Source organism: Diadema antillarum, unplaced genomic scaffold (genome assembly GCF_040938485.1).
Source record: "Diadema antillarum isolate AM-2024a unplaced genomic scaffold, OU_Dant_1.0 seq00001471_RagTag, whole genome shotgun sequence".
Taxonomy (NCBI): Eukaryota; Metazoa; Echinodermata; class Echinoidea; order Diadematoida; family Diadematidae; genus Diadema; species Diadema antillarum.
The window spans coordinates 407,238-422,070 of NW_027272210.1; the positions used below are offsets into that span (position 1 = coordinate 407,238).

The following is a 14,833-nucleotide window of genomic DNA, read 5'->3' on the forward strand; positions in this document are numbered from 1 at the left end:
CAGCAATATTAGTAGAACACATCAGTGAAAGTTTGAGGAAAATTGGACAATCGATGCAAAGTTATGAATTTTTAAATCTTTTGTGTTGGAACTGCTGGACGAGGAGACTACTATAGCTTGTGATGTCATATGAGTACGACAGTATAAAGAAAATGTAAAGAAAATTCAACATATTCTCATTTTTTTTGCATAATAAAAGAGCATTTGACTTGCCTCTTTCTAAATGTAGGGGGAATAATATTACCCATGACATACATCAGTAACGAGTCAAGGGAATGTGTATTTTTTTCAAAAGATGAAATTTTGTGAAACTCTCACAAAATGTGTATGCAAGGGGGGTCGGGGGGGGGGGGTCGTACGACCCCCCCCCCCCAAAAAAAAAAAAAAAAAAAATTTGAAAGGTCCACTTATTGTAAAAGACAATTTTGTTTTTTGAGGGATTTTTACCCTATATACAACAGGAAAAAAAAGTGACCAGGTGGTGTTCCAGCAATTAGTCAAAAAACCACGTAAATTTTGTAACTTAGTTTTACTAATCTGCCATACCTTATTTCTAAGCCGTACTGCTATGTTTATCAATTTTCCTCAAAAAGTCACTTTTCATTGCACCAAATGGCCCCATTTTAAGATATAAAATTCAAAAAGTCCCTACCGTGGGAGGGGGGACAGCCCCCTCCAAAACCCTCCCCTCGCTCGGTTACTCCGCTCCCTCGCAATGGTGAAGGTCAGAAAATTGTGATTACACCCCCCCCCCCCCCCCCCCCCCCGAAAAAATCCTGGATACATCCCTGCACCCTTCCTGCTCCTTGCAAAGAGAAGTATGGTAAGACCATTTATGTGGATGAGTCAAGACTTTCTCACAAGTACATCAGACTTCCATTTTATATCTGGTCTAAAGGACAGCAATTTTAGATGGGCAACACTTGCTCATCCCACCTAAGACTAGCAGGACCTCAACTTCAAGCCTCAATCTTAATGGCAAGTCCAACTGACCTTTGAACTACAGCCATCTCCTTGCCATTACAGTGTCTTAGGAGTGAATCATCAAGGCACTTTGATGCAACATCTGACCAACTGTACTGATTTTCTATGAATATCCAGTAATTCTTTCTGGACTTTGAGACGCCTAATGGACATTTTAACCCTTGCATGTCGTTGTTAGAATGGATGAGCAATACTGTGAACAACTTGAAACTGAGTATCAGAAGCACTATATAGAAAGCAATTTTGATAACTCACAGCCATCAACCTGAGCATTTTATATAAATACCCCAGCTGTAAACATGTTTCACTGCTCTGATATAATCCTTCCTGACCGAGGTTGAGTTGTTCCAACAACTGCAAAAGGTGGAAACACATTGCTCTTCAACTTGGTATTAAACTCTTATTGAGAGCTGAAATTCGTAATCTTAATTAACTGGAAGCAGCTACATGGGATACACAGTTCCCTGGACTACCGTTGCACTCACAGAAATCTGATATTTGTAGATTGCATCCTGTCAATAGCTTGTTCGCCCAAAAGATCTTCATGCTGTTGTCAAATTTTCAAAGGAAGTGGAAGAAACAGCATTTTGAGGGTCTCATGCCAGCATTCAGGACACATTCCTTAATACGACACCAATTACAAAGTAAATCTTCATTGGATACATATCAGAAATCAAGCTGCAGTTTCAATTACTGTCTCAACTGAATCTGACAGTCATGTATTACTTTAAAGACACATGGATGAGTCTGCACTAATTTTAGATCATATTTCTGTGTAACTAGAGAACATGCTTCCAGAATTACACTTTCTATCATTTCATACACTCAATAAGGTTCCAGGACAGACACAACAATGTACATATGCAGTGTATTTCTTTCAAGTGACTGTCAATCATATAGACCTTGCAAAAAATAATGGTTTTTATAGTACTCTGAAATTGTTCATGCAAGAACAGCTAGCAGAGCTTTCCATTTTGCATCAGGTATCTGTTACAGCTTGACCTACACATGAACATGGTTCTATGCATTCATTCACAAGTCATATTGTGAAGAATTGATACTGTTTGCAGGCTATTGCCAATAACCTGATGTGCGGTGAACTACAAGGGATCCATAGCATCAATCACCTGTGTTGGGATGGACCATTTCGAGGGTGCAGTCTGCTCCTTCCAAAGAGGAATGTGGTAGGATATTTCATGCTCATGAGTTAAGATTTTCGCATATATCGGACCCCCATTCATATCTTAAAACTGGCACTGTTTTTGCCTCCTACTGGATCGTATAGCACAATACCGGGCAATACTGCTAATGCTGGCTCGTAGCACAATACCAGGCAACACTGCTAGCTCATCCCAGCTGGACTCACAGGACCTAAATTTCAATCCTCAACCCTGACTACATGCAAGACTGACTGGAATGGGAACTATTATAAAGCCACCTCATCACCGCCCTCATACATCATCTGAGCACTCTGCAGCTGGTACAATCTGACCAACTCAAAATACTTCTTTCCAGACTGAGACAAGGACACTTCAACCTTGGCGTGAGGTTGTCAGTATGGCGGGGTAATATGGCGACTACGAAATGAGCATCACAACTTGAAATTGTTCCATGTGGTTTGAATATTGTACAGACAGCAATCTGAGCGTCTGATACAGCCGTATACAGTGTAACATTATTGCACTCCTCGAACATCATCTTTCCTAACTGACATACAGACGTTCCAACGACTACAAGAGGTGATTGCAACATACATTGCTGCTCAACTTTGGACAATACACTTACTGGCTGTTGAAATATGCACTCCTGAACTGGACGTGGCTGCAGTGTGAATCTGCCATCAACTTTTCACAGGAAGCGGAAGTAACACCATTTTGAAGGTACCATGCTTGCATTCAGAATGCATTCCTCAATGTGTGCTCTGAATTTCATTCTACTGGTGCTGTGGATAGCACACCTGCTGTCAGTGTCGGCTGACTCCCCAATGGGCCAGATGATGCCTCTCCAACACAATTGTTGCCACTTCAAGGAGACCAGCCGAAGTATCAAGGCCTACTGCAACCACTGCCATCTGACGTCAGTTCCCCAAGACCTCCCAAACAGGACCATCACTTTAGATTTATCAAACAACCTTATATCACAACTTCAAAACAGCTCCTTTACACACCTCTGGAATCTAATGACCTTAAGTTTGAGGGAGAATGTCATCATTCATATAGAAATTGCTGCTCTCACACCTCTTATCAATCTTGAAACATTATCTCTTTCAGGAAATAAGTTGACTGAAATTCATTATGGGCTATTTGATTCTAATAAGAATCTCACTAGCTTAGATTTACGAAATAATTTGTTTACTTCTGTGCCTATAACAGCAATGAAAGACTTATCAAAGTTAGAGACACTTTATCTGTCAAAAAATTCAATACAATCATTTGATTTTCAGTCTGTCTCTTGCTGGAAGAGAGTAACTGACATATACTTGGCAGGGAATGATATTAGCATCATTCCTAAACATGCTTTTTTCCCCCTACAAAATAACTCCATGCATATTTTAAACCTCAGTAGTATTACAAAATCACTGAAATAATACCTGGAATATTCTCTGACCTTACAACTGTTAATAGGGTTATCGTTGATAGTAATAATATTAACAAATTTGAAGTGCTGGCATTCATGGGTAACTTACAGATTGAGAAACTGTCACTATATGGTACTATGCTCAAGGAAGTAATTCCACTGAACAAGTCTACACGCAATAGACTTCCCATTCCTCACATACTGAACATTGAGTTGAGTGGTAATAGAATTTCTGATATCCCTCATTATGCATTTTGGGGTTTCCATCACACAGTAAGTCTTAAAATGGAGCAGAACAGGATCACAGGTCTTGCAAACACATCTTTTTGTGGACTTCATTCATTGCAGAGCCTGGACATATCTGGAAATCGCATTTCCTTTCTGCCATTGGATGCATTTCACTGCAATAAAAACCTTCTCCATTTAAAGATTTCCCATAATGAAATTTTGATATTCCATCCCGACTCCTTCGCACAGCTGTCCAAGATACAACACCTTAATCTCTCCAATAACATGCTTCACACCTTCAAAAACAGACCCTGGCCCATGAAAACTCTGCTCACTCTAGACATCTCTTTTAACAGTTTAGATAAACTTCCTCGAAGCTTGTTTGCAGGAGTCCCAAATCTCAAAGTTCTGAAGGTGTCCCACAATAAGATCACACAATATTCTCCTTTTGTATTTGCACAAACACCACATCTGCAAGAACTGTATCTGACCTCAGAAGTCTACTCTTACCTATGTGAAGTTTTTCGTAATTTGAGTAAACTACAAATACTGGAATTGTCACATACGAAACTTAGAATGAATTCCACATATCAATTCACAGGAGCTGTATCACTAGAAGAACTTGGTTTACGTTATAACAATTTAGTAAGTGAAAGTTTGTTTGACAACAAAACAAACAACTCCCTGTTTGCTGATCAAGCAGTGCTTGAGAGGCTTTACCTGCAGGGAAATTCCTTGAACAACATGGAACCTGGAACCTTTAGTTCACTGACAAACTTGAAATCCTTGGATATCTCTGACTCTGATATTTACACACTGAAACCAGGACTGTTTCAAAATTTGACTTCCTTGACAACATTGTATCTCAGGGGAAACCAAATTCAAGAGCCATCCGTACATGCCCTGTATGGTCTCCACAGTCTCAGAAATCTTTTCTTTGAAAAGAGTTCAGTTAGGTTTTTGCCGCTCACTCTATTCAATGACACACCTCATCTTCTCAAATTATTTCTATTTGAGAATCGCATCACAACCATACTTCCTAATACAATATTTCCCACAACAATGCGCGTTCTAGACTTATCACAAAACCCGCTCTCATGCACATGCAATTTAGCCTGGTTTAGAAAGTGGGTCGAGCTAAGCAATGTTGTCTTTAGGCAACCAAATAAGACAGTTTGCTCAAGATCATCATTTGAATCTTTAGTCGATCATCCTTTTCTAATCTTCAATCCTGAAGAATTCTGCAGCTTAAATGTGACTCTAATAGTATCAGTTTCCTTGGTCCTTATCATGGTGGGATATGTAGCTATAGTCGTATACTATAAGCGCTGGTGGTTTTGCTACCGGCTCTATCTCCTGAAGCTAGCCATCTTGGGATATGAGGAAGTGGAGGACAATCAACAAATACAGGACTATAGGCACCAGCTTAACATCATGTTCTCTGATGGGGATGAAGACTGGGTCAACAATGTCATGAGACCAGCCATGGAAGAAAAATTTCCTCAGTTTGAAAGCATTCTCTGGGGTGACGACTATCTTCACATTGGTATGTACTTAGTAGATGCCATCCATCATGCCCTGGAAAACAGCTACAAGACTGTTCTTGTGATCAGCAACCAGTCGGTGGAGGAGCCATGGTTTATGACCAAGCTGCGCATTGCATTAGAACACATTAACGAAACCAATTTGGACAAAATTGTTTTGATTTTCAAGGAGGATTTGGAAGAAAACCAACTTCCTTATCTTGTGCGGCTCTTCCTGAGTGCTAACAGACCATACTTAAAATGGGAAGAGGATGAATATGGACAGGACTTGTTCTGGGCAAAGCTTGAGAAGAACTTTAGATCAAACAAGGTAATAAATGATGCCATTCCAGTATAGAGAATACACCCCTTTAACTGATATTTGCAAACATCTCTGATGGTTGTGATAAATAATTTGGATTATGTACAAATCTCTGTGACAACGTTTTTTTTGGGAATTATCCCATTGTAGTTGAAATCATGTGGGCAGATTTTGTTTTATTGAACAACTCTTCCTAATGACATAGTATTGACTGCATGATCCTGGAGTGCTATTCATGAAATCTTTCTGCCCCCATTGTTGGGCTCAAAGGCACTATTAGTATCTGACACAACATGCACAAAATGAGAGGGAAGGCAGTTAGGTGCCAGTACAGTTATTGAGCCACAAATCAAGACTTCATACTGTTGTTCTCCTGTGTTGCGTGGATTGATCGATTCCACTGTGTTACGCCACCAGTGTTACTTTATGGTGAAACCACCATATTGACTTCATTCAGATATTGACTGAACTAATGCTTCAAACTCTCAACTGAACACAAGGGTTTGTCAGTGATAGGTAAAAGAACTCAAACTCCATTGAAGGAAAGCCAAAGATAGCAGTAAAATGATGGGCAAAGTCAATGCCCATAAAAACTTGTCAACCTGCTGTTGTTATTGAAGCTTGGCCGTTCCAGATCAAATCATGATCACTGTTATATGTGCTTGAAATGCATGTCATTGCATCTCACCAGAATGGTCCTGAACTGTAATGTTGTGTTGGGTAACATATGAACAAAATACACTACCAAATAGATGGGATGATAATGCGATTAAACTATAGGCAGAATCCAAGAATTACAACCTTTCTGGTTGAAAAGATATGTACACTGCTGTCATTGATTCATGCATATGCATATGATTAGACATGCAATTTCCTGCATCTCCACTTTGCACTTTTTATTTTGTTTGTTCTGTTCGATCTCTTTGTTATATGTTCTATGCTTTGGCCAATTCCTGTGCAATCTTTCTATCTTTCTATCTGTATATTACCAACTATTTCATTAACCTCTGCCAAGGAGGTTATGTTGGCCTTTGTTTGTGTGTGCACAAGATAACTAAAAAAAAACTGTGAATGGATTTGGATGAAGCTTACAGGAAAAGTAGTGACACACAGAACAGATGATTAAATTTTGGCAGTGATGCAGAAATTTTATGAATTTTTGAAGGATTTTTTTTTTTTTTTTGGTACTTTTGGCAGATGTGGTCAATGAATTTGGGAGTTCAAGATGTGCATATCTGAGATTTGCACATGTGTACTTAAGAGCATTCCCTGCTCAGGCAAGGTGCCACATAACTGAAAGCTGATGACATAAACAAAAGGCTTCTTCTATACTGGGAAATTGGGCGATTTCCATGCAGCATCTGTGTATGGGTGGAAATTAGCTGCTTCATGGAGGTCTGCACTCTCCGAATGCTTTTCTAGTTTCTAAATAGGTAGGATGTGTCATGTACAATTAGATCCTATATTGATATTGAAAGGTACTTTCCTGTTTGTACTTGTACACACATGAGTATATTATAAACTGTCTTTTTTTTTTCTTCTTTTTCTCTATTTTTTTTAATAACCAGCCCATTTGTTTGTAATTACTGTTTGGAAGACACATTTGAACATTACATTTTTCTTTTTAGATAATCACTGTCTCCAACTGAAGAATCTGCAGGTTTTACTGCATTTTTCATTTCCTTATGATTCTTAATATTTCTCACTACCCTAAGAAACTTAGCAGACCAAGTGTGAGAACAGATGTGCAAAATATCCGGGTATGCTACTGGATCAACACTCATCTCTTTTACAGTATAAATATCTGCTGACAGCTATTTACTTTACTTCCTCATAAGTCATAGATTGATAGCACATAATTCCTTCTCTTTACTGTGTAAGAATTCACTAGCAAATTTAATGATCTCATTATTCAGATGTTTGAACAGTAGGCTACTTTCCCTCAGTGGCATTGACACTACTTTCGTTTTTGCATGAAGAGGAACCAAAATGTAGATAGTGCCCTCTCCACATATGTGGCAGGATTTTAAAGTCTCTTAAAGTGGGGGAGGGAGGGGTACGCATACAGTGTGTGTGTCATCCGCCTCTATGTATACAGCCTTTCATTTTTTTTTTTTTTAACCAAAGGTATCCCACATGATGGCTTTTGTTGTTGTTGTTTGTTTGTTTGTTTGTTTGTTTGTTTGTTTGTGTTTTTTTTGGGGGGGGAGGGGGTTTTAAGAATTGATAGCAGGTTGTTTTGTTTGTTTCCCCACTGTTAGTTGACAGGGTACTCATTAAATAAGTGTATTAACAAGTTACCATTTTGGACTGAGTGTGCCCACATTGTTCAACACAGAGAAATGCCCTATTTGAATGCAAGATATGCTTAACTGATGATATTGTGTGAAGTATAAACTGTGTAAAACAACAGCTTGGTTTGTTGTTTGTTCAGCTAGTTGTTTATGTCATTGTCTATTTTTGTGTTGTGTACAAGAGCAGTTTATGAGCACACTATTAATCACATCTGCTACATACAACTGTGTGAAGGTTTTCCAAATTTGTATGGATACATATTGTTAGAATGTCAATTTTGTTAATCTTTACATACAATGTATATTCATAATTGTCAGTATTGAGCTGTTCCAATGCATTCGATTTCTGAATAGATATCAAGATTTGTTTAGATACCATAATCTTAAGAATGAATATATATTTTATTGGGTTCTACTTGATAATACCAAAAATGTTCATTTTGTGGGGCATTGACATACTGAAAATAGGGAATAGTGCAAAAGCTAACATATGGTTGTTTTGTGTGTTCCCTCTCTGAACCCTTGAGTGAAATACATTAAGCACATTGGTTTAAGACCAGCCTACAAGGTATGAATGAAAATAGTTACTTGATGTGATATATGACAAAAATGTATTTGCCATGGGACAAATTTGATTGCATCCAATGATACCACACAATTTGGTCCTGCATTGAAGTGCTGTCGTATTCTCTAGTCACCCGATCACTCCTTCTTAACTGTTCAGACTTGAGAAACTTCACAATATGAAATCCAGCACTGCAATGCTCATCAATTCCAAATTTGGTTCTAAAGTTCAGAATCCCCACTCGATAATGTCAGGTGATCTTCACATCCCTTCTTGAAATTATATGTAACAAATCGCACAATCTTTCCTTCTGAAGGGTCCACCAATACAGCAACTACTAAGTAAATCTACATTGGATACAAAGAAGCTAGTTTTAAGCCCTGCTTCAACCAAACTGAAACTTGTACTGATGATTTATTACAAATGAGACTGCATTGATTTCAATTTGTATGCATGATTAATTGGACACACTTTTGATTGATTGCTTTTCCAAAGTAGCATTGAAAAAAATGCATTGTCAGATTTCCAACACAATTCGCGTATAAGAGCGCATGATGAATTACACTTACATTCAATTCATACTAATGGCTTTCATGCCAAAAGAGAAGCTATGCCTTTGTCAATTAGTTGCTATACCTGAGACATGCAGTGCATCAGCTGACCATCAGTCATGGACCTTGATTGCAACAACATGGCCACTGTGAATTCCTGTGCAAGGTCACTGCAACTTCTTGATGCCCGACCTATAAGCCTCTAGCACTGTTCCTTTACAGCAGAGTTTAGCATTCTATGATCTGGTAGATGTCACAGCTTGAGACCTTAAGACAATCACGGTTCCATGCATTCATTCCTATATGGCACTGCTAACCACCTGGGATGGGGTGAACTACAGAGGGCTCATGGATGGATCGCTCATGAGTGGGAGCGACTGCTTTAAATGTGCACCCTTCCTGCTCCTTGCAAAGAGAAGTGTGGTAAGACCCTTTTATGTGGATGAGTCAAGACTTTCTCACAAGTGCATCAGACTTCAAATTTATATCTTGTCCAAAGGACAGCATTTTTAGACGGATAACACTGCTCATCCCACCTAAGACTAGCAGGACCTCAACTTCAAGCCTCAATCTCGGTTGCAAGTCAAACTGACCTTTGAAGTAAAGCCACCTCTTTGCCATTACAGTGTCATAGGAGTAAATTATCAATGCACTTTGATGCAATATCTGACCAACTGTAGCTGATTTTCTATGAATATCCAGTTATTCTTTCTGGACTTTGAGACACCTTATGGACAATTTAAGCCTTGCATGTTGTTGTTGTTGGAATGGATGAGCAATACTGTGAACAACTTGAAACTGTGAGTGTCAGAAGCACTAGAAAGCAATTTTGATAAGTCACAGCCATCAACCTGAGCATCTTATATAAATACCCTAGCTGTTTCACTGCTCTGATGTAATCCTTCCTGACTAAGGTAGAGTTGTTCCAACAACTGCAAAAGGTGGAAACACGCTGCTCTTCTACTTGGTACTAAACTCTTATTGACAGTTGAAATTTGTAGTCTTAATTCAACTGGAAGTAGCTACATGGGATACATAGTTCCCTGGCGCACTCACATAAATCTGATAATATTCTAGATTGTATCGTGTTATTAGCTTCCTGAGTGAGTGAGCTTGATAATCACTGCAGCGACATTTTCACAGGTAGTGGATGTAACACCATTTTGAGGACGCCATGACTACCTTCACGATGCATTCCATATTGTATGCTACGTGCTGCATTCTACCAGTGCTGTGGGTGGTGAGCCTACTGTCAGTGTCAGCTGTCTTGACACTAGACCAGATGATGCCTCTCCAACACAACTGCTGCTACTTCAAAGAGAACAGCCGAGGCATCAAGGCCTACTGCCGTCAATGCCATCTGAAGTCAGTTCCCCAAGACCTCCCAAACAAGACCTTCATGTTAGATTTATCAAACAACCTGATATCACAACTTCAAAACAACTCCTTTACAAACCTGTGGAATTTAATCAACTTAAATTTGAAGAAGAATGCAATCTTTTATATTGAAAATGCTGCTTTCACACCTCTCATTCATCTCAAAATATTATCTCTTTCAGGAAATGAATTGACTCAAATCCAGCCAGGAGTACTAAATTCAAATAAGAATCTCACTCTCGTAGATGTAGGGAATAATTTATTTGAGTCTGTGCCTATAACTGCAATTAACGACTTGTCAAAGTTAGAGACATTAAGCCTGAGGAATAACTCTCTTCAATCATTTGATTTTCAGTCAGTCCCACATTGGAAGAAAATGACGAAAATAGACTTGTCATGGAATAATATTACATCCATTCCTCAGCATGCTTTTTTTCCCCTACAGAACAATTCCATGCACACTTTAGACCTCAGTCACAACAAAATTACTGAAGTGACACCAGGGGTATTTTCTGACCTCACAAATGTCAATTTAGTTATGCTTGCTGCAAATCATATTAACAAATTTGAAGTGATGGCATTCATGGGTAACTTAAAGATTAAGAAACTGTCACTATATGGCTCTTTGATCCAGGAAATAATTCCACTGAACAAGTCTGCACGTGACAGAGTTGATTTCCCTCATGTACTGAATATTGAAATGAGAAGTAATAGAATTGGTGATATCCCCCACTACGCATTTTGGGGTTTCTATCATACAGTGAGCCTTCATTTACCGCAGAACAGGATCACAAATATTGCAAACACATCCTTTTGTGGACTTCATTCATTGCAGATTCTGGACATATCTGAAAATCACATTTTCTCTCTGCCATTGGGTGCATTTCACTGCAACAAAAACCTCCTCCATTTGAAGATTTCCCAAAATGAGATTTCCACATTGCACCCTCGCTCCTTCGTACAGCTATCTATGATACAACACCTAAATCTCTCCAATAATGTTCTCTACTCCTGCAATAACAGACCCTGGACCATTAAAACTCTGCAAACTCTAGACCTCTCTTTCAACAGTTTAGGTAAACTTCCTATCAACATATTAAGGGGACTTCCACATCTCAAAGTTCTAAATGTGTCTCACAATGAGATTTGGGGATATTCTCCTTATGCATTTGCACACACACCACTTCTCCAAGAGCTGTATCTGACATCAGAAAAGGCCTCCTCCCTTTGTGAAGTTTTTCGTGATATGACTAATCTACAAGTACTGGATTTGTCATATTCAAAACTTACGATGAATTCCACACATCAGTTTATTGGAGCTGTATCATTGCGAGAACTTAGTTTGCGTTCCAACAATTTAGATTGCAAAAGTTTGTTTGATACAAAAACAAGTCACTCATTGTTTGCTGGTCAGGTTATGCTTAAGGGGCTTTACCTCAAAGGAAATTCCTTGAACAATATGGAACCAGGCACCTTCAGTTCATTGAAGAATCTGAAATCATTGGACCTCTCTGAATCTAAGATTAATATGCTGAAACCAGGACTATTTAACAATCTGACTTCCTTGACAACATTGTATCTCAGGGGAAATCAAATTCAAGAGCCATCTGTACATGCCCTGTATGGTCTCCACAGTCTCAGAACTCTTTTCTTTGAAAAGAGTTCAGTTAGGTTTTTGCCAATCACATTTTTCAATGACACACCTCATCTCTTCAAATTATTTCTATCTGAGAATCAGCTAAGCACTATATTTCCTGGCACAATATTTCCTACACCTATACATCTAGATTTATCACACAACCCACTCTTATGCACATGCAATTTAGCGTGGTTCAGAAACTGGGTTGAGCTCAGCACTGTTGTCCTTATGCAATCAAATAAGACAATTTGCTCAAGATCCTCTTTTGAAACTTTAGTCAATCATCCTTTTCTACTCTTTGATCCTGAAGAATTCTGTAGCTTAAATGTGACACTCATAGTTTCAGTTTCCTTGGTCCTTATTATAGTGGGATATGTGGCTATAGTTGTATACTATAAGCGCTGGTGGTTTCGCTACCGGCTCTATCTCTTGAAGCTAGCCATCTTGGGCTATGAGGAAGTGGAGGACAATCAACAAATACAGGACTATAGGCACCAGCTTAATGTCATGTTCTCTGATGGGGATGAAGACTGGGTAAATAATGTCATGAGACCAGCAATGGAAGAAAGATTTCCCCAGTTTGAAAGCATTCTCTGGGGTGATGACTATCTCCACATTGCTATGTACTTAGTAGACGCCATCCACAATGCCCTGGAAAACAGCTTCAAGACTGTTCTTGTGATCAGCAACCAGTCGGTGGAGGAGCCATGGTTTATGACCAAGCTGCGCATGGCCTTAGAACACATTAACGAAACCAAATTGGACAAAGTTGTCCTGATCTTCAAGGAGGATGTCGAAGATGACCAACTTCCTTATCTTGTGCGGCTCTTCCTGAGTGCTAACAGACCATACTTGAAATGGGAAGAAGTCGAATATGGACAGGACTTGTTCTGGGCAAAGCTTGAGAAGAACTTCAGATCAAACAGGGTAATAAATAATGCTATTCCAGCATAGGAAATATACTTCCTTTAACTGACATTTGCATGCAACTCTGGTGTTGATATGACATAAAAAGGCATGACAAAAGAAATAATGCCCGAGTATGTATGCCAAGGGCAATTTGTTAATCAGTTGCAATGAAAAGAACTCGAAGGAAGAATTTCATGAATTTGAATAATTACGCAGTACCTGCTGCAAAATACAAGGATTAGAACCAGCCCTGGCTATCGGGAGAAGCTTGGTGGTCTAGTGGATAAGATGCCTGTATCGAGATCAGCAGGTCATATTTTCATATCCTGCCTGATTATGCATGCCCAGGATTTCTTTTGTCATGGTTACTAGTAAAATACTGATCAATTCAGTGCTTATTTCCGTCGATGCAGGGCAATTTGTGTGTACTGTATAAGTTGTTATTTTTGCGAATTTTGTGTGTCACTGTTAGACTGCGAATATAATAACAACATATGAAAATATCACCATGCACTAGTTAACAGTGCACTTCTGATAGCCTCTGTGTCCATTCACAAAAACAACAACTCGCGAAAATGTCCGTGACCTCCCCATTCGCAAAAATATCTGTATGCAAAAATTACAGCTTATAAATACAGTAATTTTGTCTAATTTACCTTTTCCAATGTAAAAGTGCGCTTGTTTTTTGTTAAACTTGTAAAAAGATGTATCAACCAAATGCTTAGCTCACTTGATGTTGGCTTTTGCTGACCCAGTCGAGTGACCTTATAATGCATGATAATACAGTCCATTGCATACTCTATTCACATCTCATGTTCAATTGATTGTTTGCATTGTTTGATGGCACATGCTATATTGACTGTGGAAAGGGGATATATGTTCTGTTAGACTGCATGTACTGTGGCAAAAAAAAACAACCTAACTTTGGGGCATTGTCAATTCTCAGCGAATCATTGCAGGAGGTACTAACTGAATAATCACTCGCTCCATTGAAGAATGTACAAGCTTTATGCCATTTTTCAATTCCATAGAAATTCGAATTATTTTTTACTACCCTTGGGGAAAAATCAAAATAAGAAACAATGACACACCTATAGTGTGAATTGAGGTACAAAATATATGTATGCTACTGGCCCAACACTACTGTGTCTTTACAGAATGAAGGTCTGCTGACAACCAGTTACTTTACTTCCTACTTATCAGTTATAAATTGACAGCAGTTACTTCCTTTTCTTCACTGTGTGAGATCCATCAACAAAACACTTTAATAAACTCTTGTCTCTGATCTTTGAACATCAAGCTTCTTTCCCTTTAGTGGCTCTGGCACAATTTTCATTTTCACATGGAGAGCAACTAAAATGTCAATAGCGCCCTCTTCATGTATGTGGCAGAAAGTCTGTTACAGAAGGTCATACTTTGTTTTGTGTATCATCTGCCTCTAAGTATGCCTGCTATTTTTTTTTTTTAACTAGAGTTATTCCACATAATGACTGTTTGGTAAGATTGATTATCGGCTGTTCGGAGTTCCTTCATACCACTGGTAGATGACAGACCAACCGGCTAGATTTTGTCAAGATCTGAAGTTTGTTTTGATGTGCATAGTACAACGTTGATCTCCATACTGTTTCATGTCACTTGTCCTATGCATAGCTCTAAAATTTGATTTCACAGATTTTGATCAAATGACAGTCTTACGATATAATCCTAAATCTAAGTTATTGCCGAGATACATGTAGGTTTACCAAGTATCCTTATGACTGGCATGTAAAAGGCGTCCTTTAGATTGCCCAAATAAGCCACTGATTGCAGAATTATTAATTTGATAAGATACAAGATATTTTAATAGAAAACACACAGTCTTCTA

The 14,833-nt window shown here is 38.7% G+C and overlaps 3 protein-coding genes across 3 annotated transcripts in view; 2 read left to right on the top strand and 1 right to left on the bottom strand.

Annotated features, from left to right (window-relative positions):
- The window catches only part of LOC139709811 (cilia- and flagella-associated protein 337-like), a 121,056-nt gene that overhangs the window by 88,702 nt on the left and 17,521 nt on the right, over positions 1-14,833 (bottom strand). The window lies entirely within an intron of this gene.
- On the top strand, positions 3,581-6,613 carry LOC139709807 (toll-like receptor 4). Its single transcript, XM_071621768.1, has one exon. The coding sequence runs from the start codon at positions 3,658-3,660 to the stop codon at positions 5,668-5,670; it is 2,013 nt and encodes a 670-aa protein (XP_071477869.1). The 5' UTR covers positions 3,581-3,657; the 3' UTR covers positions 5,671-6,613.
- Positions 7,212-14,024, top strand: LOC139709806 (uncharacterized). The gene has a single exon (XM_071621767.1). The coding sequence runs from the start codon at positions 10,219-10,221 to the stop codon at positions 13,012-13,014; it is 2,796 nt and encodes a 931-aa protein (XP_071477868.1). The 5' UTR covers positions 7,212-10,218; the 3' UTR covers positions 13,015-14,024.

Bases quoted from the DNA above. Each gene is read 5' to 3' on its own strand.
- LOC139709807 (XM_071621768.1), top strand. From the start codon at position 3,658: ATGGGTAACTTACAGATTGAGAAACTGTCACTATATGGTACTATGCTC.
- LOC139709806 (XM_071621767.1), top strand. From the start codon at position 10,219: ATGACTACCTTCACGATGCATTCCATATTGTATGCTACGTGCTGCATT.